The following is a 15,857-nucleotide window of genomic DNA, read 5'->3' on the forward strand; positions in this document are numbered from 1 at the left end:
GCATGAAGTTGCATTGTTTCTCACAAACATCGCTTCTACTGAGTTGCAGAAAAGAAGGGTATTTTGTTGCAAGCCTTTGTGGCTTGAAGAGACATGATTACTTTTATCATCATTCTGAGATATAATGGGCTTTACAGTGGTTTAGAGACAATAAATCATGTAAAGGCTTTACAATATCCTCTCTGTCTGCTGCCAGCTAATTATATCTAAGGGCAGCCTCTGCAGACATGCAGCAGCCCTACCAACAGAACACAGTTAACTCTCATTCCCAGTACTAGAGAGGATTTTCAGGTTGGCTGCTGCCTCAGCAGTTCAGAAAAGACCCAAAGAAACAAAGTAGAAGAAATACAGATTAGACAAGGCTGTGTCTGACGAAGAGGAAGTAGATCCAACCAAAAAAATATAAGGCAGAGATAAGAACATGGTTTAAAACAAAACAAAACAGTTTACAGGGTATTTACAGCAAGAATAAAGTGCAATGAATGACTATTATGAAGATGACTATCAGATTCTGTGAATATCAGAGATGAAGTTAGGAACATATCCAGAGAACAAAATGGAGATGTATCAGAGGAGACAACAGGAGCAGGAGAATGGACATTAAGCATCCGCTGATACACANGGTTTAAAACAAAACAAAACAGTTTACAGGGTATTTACAGCAAGAATAAAGTGCAATGAATGACTATTATGAAGATGACTATCAGATTCTGTGAACAGAAGAAATGAAGTTAGGAACATATCCAGAGAACAAAATGGAGATGTATCAGAGGAGACAACAGGAGCAGGAGAATGGACATTAAGCATCCGCTGATACACAACAGTCGAACTATAGGAATAAATTTTACTACTGAATGTGAAAAACGCTTCTGGAAGTGCACAGAAAAAAGTTATAGCAAAGAGGTATTAAAATCAAAATTAGAGTCTTCATAAATATAACCAGAGCTTATACAAAAACTAAAAATGGGCAAAATGAATGAGGTTTGACTGCTCCGCTCCCAGATTCTGTGTGATTCTGTGACTGTGTGGAAATTAGGTAGCAGTATCTCCCTTCTGCTCTCGTTGCTCCCACTGCTGGAGATCTCAGCACACAGTGCTTTTGGGAAGACACCATTCCCCGTCACTAAGATCAAAGTGAACTTTGGCTCCTTTCTAGTACCCTGACTGAAAAGCACACAGTTGCTTGCCTACATTCCCACATGCTATGCAGAATATGATCCTCATCTAACGCAACCATAAGGAGCCTGAGGGTCTGCTTCCCAGGTGTGGCTTGAATTGCAGCAGCAAAATCTATGGCATCATATCCTCTGAGATGAGGTAGCAGCTTTCATGGAGTGAACGAATAGTCAAAGATTCCCTTGAAAATGCAGTTTCAAGATAAGAATTCTACGCCATCATTTTGCCTGACATGTGCTGGATAGATAAAAGCAGGTTATCTATCTCAAATGTCCCAGTTGAAACTTTCTGTTCAGTGGCTCCTATGAAGATCTGTAGATCTGTGTTTGGTAAAACTCAGAAAAAGGACTATCCTGCAGCTTTGTTTATAGCAAATGGACTAATCACTCTGCAGTAGTAAAGTATGTCCTGTCATTTCTACTGCTATTAGCTAAGAAAATTCACCAGGATGAATGTCTGCTCATATGGGAGTGAGGTCAAAGAACACACTATTAATCCATGTGGTTTCTAATCCTTTTCTCCTGAAAGTAGCCTGATACGTTCCCTTTATATTGTCAAAAAGTATATCTAGGCAAAGAGATTATCAAGAACAGTCATAAGAGACAGTGGTCAGTTTAGAAACACTGATTCATGTGGTTGTGAAACAGCAGAGATTATCAGTGAGTCTTCATTAGTCGTGATTTTCAGTTTACCTGTGACATGTTTTAAGAAGTGCTGCATGGGGTTGGGCAGATAGTGCAGTGTAAGGCGATGGCCTTTGCAGAGCAGTGTAAGAAATTAGGCAAGCACTGAGCGTCCTCACACTGCTTCATCTCCCCAGTCTCCAGCAGACAGTGGTGCAGAGGCTTCCTGAGCAGCCCTCGTGTTCAGATCATGATGTTTAGTAGATTATCTTGTATTAATTTTGGTCTTACCTTCAGCCCCACAGGTCCGGGCCATCCTATTGGTCCTGGCATCCCAGGGACACCCGGGGGACCTGGTCTACCCTTGAACGGAAAACATTGATTACAACAATTCACGTAACATTATTCCTACACACAGGTCTCCACTGCAGAAAGGAGACATGGAAGAATACAGTGTTTTCCCCAGAGTGGGGAAAGTAAAAGATCTCTTTGTTTATATGTCTCATATTCATTAGAATCACTGATCAGTAGCTGGTGTTAAAATCCTTTGCTTATTATTAGAACAGAATCTCTTTTCCTGGTTAGTGACTACCCCCTGCATATCTCTGATTTCATCCTGCATTTCTGTCTTCTTTTAAAATTAATTACATTAAATGGAAGCAGTTAGTAACTGAGATAACATATTCTGTTTCAACACACGTAGGGGCACATATTTTTGACAATCTATCATGGCTCATATGTCAGCAAGCACAGGATTGCAGTCAGCAGATTGCATTGGTGCCAAAGCTCTGGAAGTGTAATCGTTAATGGCTGTTCCTCCATAGGGGCTGTTGGGAGAAGCCTGGCTCTGCTTTGGAGCAGTAAAAAGTTTGGTTTGGCTTTGTTGTTTCTATTTATCTTTTATGGTAGGTCCTATACTCTGCTTCCCTTATCCACAGAACAGTAGTTCAGGTAACCTCCCACTCTTTTAATTGGCTGATGGAATTAAACCAGCTGTGTCAGCTCTCCAGCCCTGCACCCAGAGCTCCCTGCCACCTCCTGGCTGTTGGAGCAACACAGGCAGGGTGAGCTTCAATAATAGCCAATTTATATTCAGTGTTTCCTGTGTATGTCAAATGTTGGGCTGGCGTCTGAGGCAGCACCTTCGTCCATACCTTTCTTCCTGGCCTGCCAATCTCCCCCTGCCAGAGAAAGGAACAGGTTAGACACAGCACATATAGTCCACAGAGGCTCTTTAGTCAATGCATTTACAAAGAGCATTGGGAACACCTTTGGATTCAGAACTTTGTTTCCAGAAATAAAATGAGAAGAATTACTTTAACAGAGCTTCTGGACTTTGCCTGCACTCTTGGCCCTAAATCTACTGCCACCTCCTTGTCAAGAAAAGCATGTAATTGATGCTTTAGGTAGATATCATCATGGTACAAACACTTTGCAAGTCTGAAGCCATACATTAATACCTAAACTGCTTTTAACACAAGCTGGCCCATACAATCAATGCTGTGTGGGAGAGCTCTGTCCCTCACATGCTCCCATAGGAGGAGGTGTTTTAAATACAGGAATTGTAAGAGCACTGACTTTGTACCCAAGCTGCTCTCTCACCCATAATGTAGAAGCAAGTAGCTATTATGAGAAGCCATTAAAAAAACTATTTTGAGATTGAAAATCAACATTGGAAAATAAAGCCTTAAATTATAGCTTCAAATCCATCCACACATTTACATTCAAATAAAACAAATCCCCACATGTATTTATGCCCCATCATAGACTAAACAGACACGAAAAAAGTACATCCAACACCCTCTCTCCAATCGTTTTCCTCAGCTTCTCAAATCACACCAAACTCTGTAACAACAGGCACTTACTTTCTCCCCTTTTGGTCCCATTATACCAGGAATTCCTTGTGGACCCTAGGGAGAGAAATAAATGCTGTTATTGAGCTGTATCTGTGAGAAGGCACTGGGTGGTTGCCTTCCCTCAACCCACAGCCCTGTGGATGGCAATGGGGAATGGTGTAAACCCACAAGGTCAGGGTGCTGAACGTGGTATTTGAACAATGTCTCTAAATGCCAGGTCTGTTTCACTGCTGAAGGCAACTGGAGAGTTGTACTGACATGGGAAGTGCGGGGGCATTTCCTTTTTCAGAAGATTTCTTGATCCAAGGAGACCTTGAATCCCAAATGAGAAAAGCAGTTTTGTTTCTAGAGTGCTTCAGTCAAGAGATCCCCATTTGTTTCCAATTGACTAAAAGAGATCGCGTGAGCCATCATGAAAGGACCACTAGGTTCACTATACAGCTCACTCACTTCAGGTTTGGAGCTGACTGAGGGAAATCCCATGAGCTATGATGAAAGGAGCATGAGGTTCACCATACAAATCGCTCACTTCAGTTTTGGAGCCTGGCTGTCTTATACCATGCAAAACATGATGCAAATTGTACATGAGCAGGAGCAAACTGTATCCTCAAATGTAAATTACTCCAACTATTTTAGTCGGAGGAGTTATTTTAGGCTTTCAGTAGTGTAAATTAGAATGTAGCTAATTACAGTCTGAATCAAATTTGATCTACTTTTTTAAGCCTAAAGTAAACAAATAAACCAGCAAAGAGCCTCAGAAGGAGCTGATGGCACCTCTGGGGTTTTTCAGGGCTGCTACCCACTGTAAAACACCATGAAAATGAAAGTTGAACTTCAAACTTGGAATATTCAGGGCAGGGATGAGAACACAAGGTAAAAAACCTACACGATTTATGCATAGTCATGTCAAAATGAAATTAAGCCAGGGCTTGATATGCTTATTAAGCTATAAAAGGCATTTACAGAAAACGTTTAACAGCATTATAAGGACTTTGGAGCAAATGAGAGAGTATTGTGGTTTGGTCACAAATGCATCACTCACCTGGGGACCAGGAGGCCCTGCAGGGCAATGTGAGTCAGGCAGAGAGAAGGCCTGCGTTGTCTGGAGCTCTTGACACAATTCCTTCATGTGCAGATCAAGCAGCCTCTAGGTAAGATAAAATGTATGAATGAGCACTTACAGGGAACATGGAAAAATACACAGCCACTACAGCCTGCAGAGCACTTATTTACTGCCTCGGGGAGAAGCCTGTGATGTGTCATGAGGTTATCTTCGCGGATGCTTCAACATTATCACTTCAGCATGGTGTTCTGTCCCATGTTTCCTCCTCCTTTTCCAGGCGCGCGCCGCAGCTGGGCTATCGCGTCCCCCCTGAGCCAGCGTGGGACCCAGGGCTATTCTTAGCCTTGACCCTGCTCCCTTCATCACGCTTCACAAGTGGCAACTCCTCTCCAAAAATAGCAGCTTTGCTCTAATAATACAGGCTGCACTCAGCAGGGATATGGGCAGTGTGAACTTCGCTCCAGTAGATATCAACTAGGCATTCATTCACTACTGACCAGAAGCAACTCCCCTTAAAGACCAATGGGTCTCTAATCATTTGACTTTAAAATTGGGCTTGCATGAGCAAACTGGTATGTTGATGTCCTATCAGAAAATATATCTATCATCTCCCCTCTCTCTCCCCTGGAAATAAAAACAAGCACTGAGGCAGAAACACTGGGTTAATAAATTGTCCAAGTGAAAAGCCATTTTCTAGAAAAATTCCAACCATGAACTTCAAAGCACAGAGCCTCCACTGAGAATTCACATGGCTCCCACTTTCCTGCTAACCACTTAATTATCATGATCATTATTATTTTTATGAGGAGATGGTGCCAGGAGCAATTTTATATTCAGATTACTCTCTGGAATATTTGGTCCTGGTCCCAAACTCATCCTCACTGAGGGGCCTGAAGCAGTACACCATGTTTCCTAAGGGGATCTTTTCTCTGGGTCTTCTTCCCCAGGAAACCATGGCACAAGCAGGAGAGGTCTAGGCAAGAGATGAGAAAGGGAGAGGCAATTAGGTTTTGGGTCGGGGGAATAATACTCTGAGCTCAATCTCATTATCTTTGAAGACAACATGGGATTTAATGCTGTATTTTTTCTTGGATTAGTTCTTGTCAGAAATGTTTCTAGTCTCTACTTACATAGTGCTTGCAATAGTTGCTAAATTTGGATATGGTAAATGAAGAGTAGAATTAAGAAATAAGATTTACTAGTAGGTGGCAAAATTCATTATGTTGGGATGGAAAACAGATTGGAGGTAACAGGCCTGGGCAAAAAGTGCGTGTGGTCAAACTGCTGTATCATATACCCAGTGTATACCACGTATTGTTTATGTTAACATATATGAATGGATACATGCCATATAAAGCAGGAAAATGCTTATGTGTGTGAGTGAAAACTCCATACCAGCTACTCAAACACACCCTTCACTTTTGCAAAATGGTGGGAATAGATTCCACAAAGGCAGATGTGATCCAAATAAGATATTTGTATAGAGTACACTCCGTATCACTGTGTAGGATGGGACACTGCCTTTCTGTCTTGGTTTATTTCATTTACATTTCCTTCAGTTCAGGATTGCCTTGCTCTAAGAAAGTAATAGAGCACTACAACACAGCCAGAGGTGTTTGCTGAGTGACACCATGAAGAAGTGCTCAAAGAGTCAGTCTTTGTCAAACATCAAAACTCATGTAAGAAGAAGAGGAAGGTCCCTCAGCCACACTTACAAAGCTCCAGTCGTGCCTGAAGTGCGGTGGTGGGAACATGGGCGGCGGAGGCGGGATGAGGAGGCAGCACGCTCTGCGGGTAGGCTGCTTCTTCTGTTCCAAACAAGGGAGATCTGTTCAATACAAACACTCATCCATTGTGTTGAACACCACAAATATTCCTCACAGAACAAGGTGAGCTTCCATTCCACAGCACTTTTCTACATCCTGTGTCCATTGAAGCATTCTAATCCAAGCAAAAAAAAAGTTTCACACTCCATGCAGTCCCTCAAATCTACAATGTCCTTCATATTCTGAAGGCTGTGCCAAGCCCTAAACTCTTATAACGTGGCTATGAAATAGGCTGATTTTCATAGACTCACCAAGGTTTGAAAAGACCTCCAAAATCACACAGCCCAACCATCTGCCTATCACCAGTATTTCCCATTAAACCATGTCCCTCAGTACAACATTGTCTTGAACACCTCTAGGGATGATGCCTCCACTGCCTCCCCGGGCAGCCCATTCCAGCACCAAACCACTCCTTTGGAGAAGTTTTTCCTAACATCCAAACAGAATCTCCCCTTATGAAACCTGGGGCAATTCCTTCTAGTCCATGCACTCATTACACAGGAGTAGAGGCTGACCCCCACCTCCCCACATACTTCCTTCAGGCAATTGTAGAGAGTGATAAGGTCTCCCCTGAGCCTCCTCCAGACTAAACAATCCTAGTTCTCTCAGCCACTCCTCATAAGAGCTGCACTCCAGACCCCTCACAGCTTCATTGTCCTGCTCTGAACACTCTCCAGGGCCTCAATGTCTTTCTTGTAGTGAGGGGCCCAAAAATGACCGCAGTACTCAAGGTGCAGCCTCACTGAAAAATATCAGATAGGCAATGTTAGGAAATGGGTTGAAATATCTATTTCTCTCTCACACACTCTCTTTTCTGTTGTAACAAGTCTATTTGAGAAAACAGCATCTCTTGTTCCGCATCAAATGCAGTAAATATTTATTTGTGTCTGTTGGCTTTTCCTCTGACCACTGGCAGCCAGAACGGGTGTCTGTGAAGTGAGGGGTGGCAGGGAGCCAGGAACTGTAGGAAGAAAAGCCTATGTTGAAGTATCTGGTATTAATAGAAAATCTCCTAATTAAGTTCATGAGAAGATAAACTTGGCAAAATTGCTACATTTGGTGCAAATCTGTTGCAGGCCAGTTTTTGTCACATCTAAGGGACAGAGATAAGTCTAGGTTTTCAGAATGTCCCAGAGAATGTATACACCATGTTCCACTACCCCACGTTCTTGGGGACGGCATTGATCCAGTTCTGATACACAGAAAAGAGCTGTCCAGATGAGTGTGGTTGTTAATACCTTGGAGTGGCTGCCCAAGCAGCAGTTCAGGTGCTCTTAGCTCATCTGGTTTCAGTAACAGATCCACTGGCTATGGCAGGGGTCACTTCAGGCACATAAGCCCTTGTACATCGAGGCCATTTGCAGCTGGTTCCACTGATGCTGGGTTAAATCAGACCTTGCCTGTAGAGACAATCTAGGCACAGGGTCCAAGGGAATGCATTTCATAAACTTCATTTCAATTACCTTTCTTAAGAAGAATATTTATCACAAAGTGCCATTTCTTTCCTTTCTCAAGAAAAAAATCACCCAAGATTGCTACTGGCACCAGACTTCACAGTGATTCATGTTATGCAGCCTTTTGTCTCTAGCAAAACTATTTGGGATGAAACCTTTGAGAGGTGAGTCAAGTTCTGGGTTATAAAATACTGGGATTTTCCTTTTCTTGGAAGCCAAGTTTGAAATTCTTTGTAACATTTTTAATTACAAACACCACTACAGCCAACAAAGTTGGCAGCAAAATAGCCATTGATTTCCTTGTTAGGCTAACTGGCTCTAAGCAAATGCAGTATATATCGTTAGGCTCCAGGTCAGCTTTGTTTGCTAAATACAGCTTCATAACACTCTAGTCCCCACCAGTGGAAAAAATCTCAGCCCAAGAATAGGGCTGTCAGTTTTCTATGAAGTGCAAAGGCCCTGCCTACACAGGGAGTTTGTTTACACATCTTGTATGGAAACTGCCCTTCCAACATCTTTGATACCAAAGAAAGTAATCCATAAGAGAAGGAATACAAAATGAAAAACTCTTTATCGGACTTGTCTAAACGGCAGCTGGTTTCAGTGAGCTTAGCAATTAAAATAATCAGCTTTAAAATAGAAAGTCTGAAGCATTTTCAAACTGAAATTATTTTTACTGATCAAAAAGTATTCAAGAAAGTGACCACCTCAGTCTACAGGTATAGGGGTAGTGGCTGCTTCAAGAAATAAGGTATTTTAGATAGGCTGCTGCACTGTTTCACTGCATTCCCGCTGACTGCTTGGAAGTCAAGCAGTCTGGAAGTCAAAAGCTGTGATATGTCCAAGGCAGAGCCAGAGAGGAGATGGGCACTCCCCAGGCAGTGCCCCCCAGAGTAGGGACTGTGCTGTACAAGGCCACCGAGCTCAGAGCTGATCCTAGAGCTAACCTACTATTGCAAACCCCTGTGACTACAACAAGGGTAACAGAGAGAAGTGCTGCACCAGGTTCAGCATAGATTTACAGGATTCCATTACAATAAATGGTATGCAAAATGGGAAGGTGACTTCTGCGCTGCAATCATGAAGGCGTAGGCTGGCTGGATCAAGGACAATGGCAGGATAAAAGGGCACGGCATGAAAAGGATATTTAACATGTGTTTCCCTTCCTATTTGCAGCCACGTTCACCTCACAAACCCTGACCAGAAGCCAAGCTGCTTTCCAAAGCTGTGTCCCCAGCAGCAGTACAGTTCACTGGCTGGCAGGGCCTGCCCACTGGAGACCTCTGGCCACTGACACCCAGCCACAGGTGCTTCTCCACTTGGAGAGTGGTCAGAATTAATAATAACCATGCTGGGTAGATGAGTTAGTTAACGAATGTGGGCTTGTCTGGCTGAAACTGAGAACTCCATCTGCTTTGCTGCTGTTCATTCAGGCTCCTCTCAACTGCCTTGCAAGGACAGCGACTCACCACAGGCAGCATCCCGTGTATCTATTGCAAAGTGACCATGGAAACACTAAGAGCTGCCAAAGTGCCCTCTCCCAGGGCAGGGAGCAGCACGAGGAGGGGCAGGTGAAAGCAGGCAGGTAGAGCTGGGGTGATCCAGACATGAGCTGTGTCAGACAGCTGGGCTCAGGAGCAGGTTACGTCTCTGTGTCCACATGAACATAAGCCTTATGGCCTAAATACATCCTTTCCTATGTATCAGGTGATGTAAATATAGCAGTGAAATGCAGCAAGTCTACAGCTTATGCACTGATATCTGTGCTGGGGAGATACTGCAGGAGCTACAGGATGGAGGTATCTCCCCATCCCCTTTGATGAAACAATAAATACTCCAGCAACTGATAGAAATATGAAAGTACTGTGCCAGAAATCCTAATCCCCAAGGTGGCTACCAGCTGTGGCAGAAGTTACACACATTTCACCAGCTGGCACACAGACAGAAGCTGTCATAATAAATAAAGACATAGAGATGTTTAAAATGAGCTGGTGCTCCAAAAGCCTTGCAGATAGCATGGACCCTGGCACGCTGCCTAGTCACTATTCACTCAGACTGTTTGGGTTTGCTTCTATTGGCTTCCATTTGCTGAGGTCCACGGCTCTAGACACAGCTCAGAGATGCTGGCAGCTCTATATACTTCTTTTCCATGCATGAGAAGTTGAGGCACCGAGCAGTTAAGCAACACAGTCATGGATGACTTGATAACAGAACCAGAAAGAGAGTTTCAGTCCTGTAAGTTGCAATACTTCATCCCAATAATTTTATGAATGAATTATAAAACTCAGTTTCTTGTCACACTAGAATGATGTTACAAATACACTGAGTATTAAAGAGCTTTGTACCACACCTAGAAGAGCCTGAAGCCCTAAATCTTCATGCAAGTTCTTCATCAAGACTGCCTGCCATCCCTCTCCAGCTGCAACACTGCAGCGCTGGCATGGATCACAAGTGTGCTTGACTTTGATGGTGGCCTACTGTGTGCTCAGGCAGTCCCAGACAATCCATCTGGGGATGTGGGTGTTGCTGTACACTCTGAAAGGCACCAGAGAAGTGCTTTCAAATTCCTGTTAGAAACTTTGATACCACAGACTACATTAATTCCTTGTGATGGCCTCACAGCAACAGAATTACAGCCCAGCTGACTTTATTCTCTGGTCTTTCACAAAGGAACAGCTCTGGTTGACTTGGTCTTGTAAAAAGTCATGGCTTTGTGGGTTGGAGAGGCTAAAAGACTCCACTTTTCCATAGGCAGAAGAAAACTGAAACTGCTTTCTTTAAGTGAAGCATCTCCATGTACTTGCATGCACACCTGGATACATATATCCTGGTAAAAACGAGTAACAACTGCTCTTCTCTTCCCCCCCCCCCCCCCGACTCTGTCAGTCTTTTGCACTCTTCCTATACCCATCTTTTCCCTACGTCCATCTTCCATTCCAAATCCTCTCTTCCCATTACAGCTGTGTGCATATAAAAAATATTCCCCTGATATCCTTTCCATTAAAGCTCTATTCCTTGGAGAAGGGAAGAAGCACGACATTTAGGATGGTTTCTGTGAATTCCTATTGGCTTTTTCTCCCTCTCCTATTCCTGATCCTTCTCAAAGAATTCCCTTTGAGGGCTGAAAGGGCTTATCCCATTTCCTTCTACCTACAATGCTACAGCATGAAATAGGTTAGCAATGCCTCCACACTAAAAATTGCAAAGATTTATAAAGCATTGAACACACTTTCCATTTTAGCCAGTACACCATAAATTTCCTTTCGTTGTGCACATCTCATCCCTACGATTTCCATGCTGCCCTGTGTGCCCAGCGCTACCAGCCAAGACAGCACCATGCCAACTCCTGTGCTTGTTCACCCCAAACAAGTCTGAGGTGCAATCTCCAGGGGAACTTCTGCAGCCTGAAGCCAGACACCTGCCTCACTTGTAACACAAGGCATGTCCAACAGAAATAAAATGGAACTGGCCACCAGCTTGGCCCATCTGGCAGCACTTTGGGAGTCCTGGCTTGGTTATTTCAGGATGCTCATCAGCTCACTGCTAGAAGCCAGCTGCGCTGACCTTTATACTAAACCAGGCTGAAATAGGAACGCCTGGTCCTTTGACCTGATCATCTGCATTTCCTGAAGTAAATGAAGGTTCCTGATACTCATCCTAAGCAGCAAATAACTGAGCCCTTTCTATTGTCATTTTAGCCAATTTTGTTATTTTTTTACAACTTGTGTCTTTTTAGTCAGTAATTCAGATTCAAATAGGTTGTGCCCAATGAAACAGGGAGCTCCCTTTTGTTGGGAAAGCAGAGGAGAAAAGGCAGAGAAGGCATTAGGAGCATTGCCAGTAACATTCAGTCCCACTTCATTCCTTTAAATTAATCAAACATACTTTTTTCATAGGGCTTAGTGTTGATATTGATCTCAGGAAAAAATTCAGTCAAGTGATACGTTTGTATGATGCATAAGAAGAAACGTGGGTCAGAAGAAGCATTGAGATACTGCTCTTCCCCAGCTCCTGGAGGTATATCAAATACCTTCCATCTCCATGCAAAGCCCAAGAAACCTTCAGCCTGGATGAGCAGAAAAAGAGAAAAGGAAGGAGAGGATCACAGAGAATCATAGAATTGTTTGAGCTGGAAGGAACTTCTAAAGCTCATCTAATTCAACTCTCTGTAGCTGCACAGTGCCTCGTCCAGCCTGACCTTGAATGGCTCCAGGAACGGGGCCTCTACCAACTCTACAGGCAACCTGTTCCATCTCTTGGAAGAGGAAGAGGGAGACTTTCTGCTGAATTTGGAAGAGAGCTTTCTTCAGTCTGGTTCTTACAAGATGTAGACACGTCCACTTTGCCCTACTAACAATCAGTATGAAATTCACACCCGGTTTTCGGTGATTGCAACAGTGGAGGCACTCAGATGTCCTGCTCAAGTCAACTATGCAGGAACCCCAGCAAAGCAGAGCTCTGACAAATAATAAAGGATATTATAAACGCAGCAATATCACGGACATAAAAAGAAGCCTCCCACCTCCAGTGGCACTTTGCTGTCACGCTGAACCACAGCCACATGCTTAAGCATGTTATAATGTCATACTATTAATCACTAAAGCACTAAGTTCCCTGAGATGATGCTTCAGCACCAGGAGAATCACTCTTTGGTGTTGACATTGCATTCAAGATACTTCTGGGAGTGATAGCGTGCTGCTGCTTGACTCTGATTCAGATACATCTGGAAAATACTTATTTGTATTCTTCCAATTGTAGGAACAACAAATCACTGCCAAAGAACATCTTTGCTGTTGATTGTGGTTTGGTTTAGAGTTTGCAAGTGTAGTGCTGAAATCCATTCTTTAAATGCAAGATTACATCCCGGTGCCAGATTCAAATTATTAAATCAGCTGCCAGTCACAGAAGATTTGAGAAAGCGTTAAAATAACTGAGAATTTAAATGGAATTAATTCACCTACCACACACACTGTGAGATTTCCACTAGAAAATAAAGAACTAACTAAGGAATTGAGCAGGCTGTGAGGAGCTGCCCAGCAGCAGCTCATATCAAGGGCTGCTCATATCATGGACTACTGCTGCCTGAAAGTTATTTGGGCAGAAAAGAAGCCTGCCAACCCCAAGCACACTCTCTACTTTGACGCTATACCACCCGGGCATTAAACATTAACATGTGGCACTGCTGCTGTAACATACTCCTCCTTGCTCTGCAATTATTATTATTCTATCATGACTGGTGCAGATTTAAGGACTCAGAGAGATTTTGTACCACAGCTGGGTTCCTGATGAAATATAAAGGTATCCTTTCTCCCCAAAGGTCCAGTGCTGACAACCCCAGGCTCTGCCTTTCCCTTCTACTCCTTTTTTCCTCTTCCACTGCCACCAGATATATGAACTTTCCCCCTTGGAAAGGCCTGTTTCCTAGGCTGTTGGTTTTTTTGTTTTGGGTTCTTTTTTAATATGATAACAATTTAAATGTCATCTCTGGGCACTGAAGTGTATTCCATAGGAACAAAATCACTGCACAGGTAAGGCCAGGCCACGCAAGAATTAGAGGGGTGAACTTTGTGTTTGTCTGCTTGGAGTCTACTAGTTTCAAGGCAAGGTAAAGCCCTTCAAAACAATATTTGAAGTCCAACAACTTAACATGTTATTGCAAGGCCATATCAGAGAAAATAAGTTTTGATGGTTTCTGTACCTCAGCATTAATTAACATCAACCTTATGGAGAAATCCTACCCAACAAAATGAAGATGATGATAAATGAAAATGCTTTTAAGCACTGCAGAGAGCTCAGCAGAAAAAAACATACCAGTTCCTAAGGATCTGACAGATGGATTTAGTTGTTTTTTAAGGGATGTCTTTTTTCAAGCATTAGGCTTCCCTAGATGTTATCTTAAAAGCCATCTGAAATGACTGCAGAGATCTAATGGCTACGTTATTAAATGCTATAGGGCTTTTCCCCAGCAGATGACTGCACTACCTTTTGGCCCACAAAATCTTATTATTCAAATACTTCTCAATGAATGATCTGTTCAGAGCACTGGGGGTGAAATGCAACGTGTTAGTTCTGTGTGTTTCAAAACCTTTCCTTAAAAACAACTCACCAAACCAAACATAGGTGAAATCACTTGTATCACAGCTGCAGTTTAGTCCAGTAATCTGCTGTCCTGCACAGACTGTCCTGCTGATCATTGTTCTTTCTCATGCAATCATAGAATCATCAAGGATGGAACAGACCACTAAGATCATCCAGTCCAACCACCAACCCATCCCCTCCATGCCCACTAACTACGTCCCTCAGTGCTTACAAATGCCTTGAGTGTAAACCACTTGGCTGTGGTCACACACAAACATGAGTGAGATGGAGAGAAAGATCGTGCACCTTTAACTCCATGCCTAAAGTTGATTTTATGTAGTTTTGGGCTGTGCACCCTTTTGGAGGTTGTCTTAATGTCAGAAACACTGGGAGGATCTGAAGGCAAAACTGACACCTACCCACATCTCACCTGCACCATCTCAAATCTGACATGAAAGGGAATCCCTTCATGTTAGCCTGGAAGTATTGGTAATGGCTGGACTAGATAATCTTCTAGGTCTTTTCCAACCTTGATAATTCTGTGATTCTGTTAGAGGCATCTTTCAGCTCTAAGTGCTCTGCCACAACATGATGAGAGTTCCTCCAAGCAGACACAGGGTTGGAGTTCTTGTTCCCCTTCACCTTCCTTTGCACAGAACGTGGGTAGTGGGGAGTCTCACTGACCGCACTGTAAAACCTGCTCAGTGGGATTTCCAGTGCCCTGCCTCAGCTGACAACTAATTTTGCCTTTGCCTAGCAGGGATTTTCCATGCAGAGGGCTCTTGTTTGCTATGTGAGCCATCCGAATATTTGTCGGTGTCATAGCCAGAGCCAGATGATGTTTATTCTGCTAACATACAGCCGGGCTCCAGCAGCACTCATTGAGGTCAGGGCTTTATTTATAGAAGCAGATATACATTGAGATTCATTTTCTTTCCCTTGCTGTAATCCACCTCGGATCATCCAACACAGAAAGAAACAGGCAGACGTGCAAATAATACACGAATTGGGCCAGGTCCTCTGGCAGCACTCATTAGTGCAGCACCAAACCAATGGGGAAAAAAAGCATTTTATCGCGGCTTGGGCTCTTCTCTGTTATTTCTCACCGGGAAGGACATAAAACCAGGAATAACAAAGCAAAAGCCACCAAGCAAGAAACACGTCCCAGATCTGCAAGGCAAGTTGTCACTCCTATGCTCTGGGTAGCGCAAGAAGCAGCAGCGTGCAGGTCCGAAGGAGGCAAAGCAACGAGACGTAAAAGCGATTTACCTGCCCATAGCGAGAAGGCGTTGTCAGCGTAGGGGCTGTGAGAGAAAGCCCAGCAGGAGAGGAGCTGCAGGTACAGTGCCCAGGTGGCCATGCCGAGGGCTGTCATGCTGCCAGCCGAGCTGCGGGCTGTGCTCTGCCTCCTGCTCGCTGCCTCTTCCTCTTCGTCTGTGCTGCTGTGTGGCTGCGTGTGTGCACGGCTCTCGCCCGCTCCCTCTCTCGCCGTGCCTTCAGGAAGAAGGAATGCCAACCATTTCCCATTCACTCTTCTCCTTACACTAGGCACGGTTATATTTAACTCCCGCGCTGGATCAGTTGCCCCCATTGTGGATGTTTGCTGCTAAAACGGAGGCGGGGAGGGGGGATTCTGTTTGGGTCGCAGAAGCGAAAAGGCGGTTTGGATGATAATAATAAGGAGCTGGAAAGAGAGAGGTTACAAACTGGACTATAAACAGCATCCGTTGGTGCCGTCAACCAGACACCGACGTCAGGAGGGCTAAAATCCCTGAATGATC

The 15,857-nt window shown here is 43.8% G+C and overlaps 1 protein-coding gene across 1 annotated transcript in view; it reads right to left on the reverse strand.

The window, feature by feature from the left end:
* The window catches only part of COLQ (collagen like tail subunit of asymmetric acetylcholinesterase), a 32,693-nt gene that overhangs the window by 16,649 nt on the left and 187 nt on the right, over positions 1 to 15,857 (reverse strand). Inside the window, exons 2-7 of the mRNA XM_032443195.1 lie at positions 15,346 to 15,760; positions 6,434 to 6,546; positions 4,698 to 4,802; positions 3,665 to 3,709; positions 2,954 to 2,980; positions 2,091 to 2,162 (exon numbers count right to left, since the gene is read on the reverse strand). Coding sequence (XP_032299086.1) covers positions 2,091 to 2,162; positions 2,954 to 2,980; positions 3,665 to 3,709; positions 4,698 to 4,802; positions 6,434 to 6,546; positions 15,346 to 15,667 — 684 coding nt within the window. The 5' untranslated portion in view covers positions 15,668 to 15,760. The remainder of the gene's footprint in view (positions 1 to 2,090; positions 2,163 to 2,953; positions 2,981 to 3,664; positions 3,710 to 4,697; positions 4,803 to 6,433; positions 6,547 to 15,345; positions 15,761 to 15,857) is intronic.

The sequence above is a fragment of the Coturnix japonica genome, chromosome 2, assembly GCF_001577835.2.
Source record: "Coturnix japonica isolate 7356 chromosome 2, Coturnix japonica 2.1, whole genome shotgun sequence".
In the NCBI taxonomy this organism is placed as follows: Eukaryota; Metazoa; Chordata; class Aves; order Galliformes; family Phasianidae; genus Coturnix; species Coturnix japonica.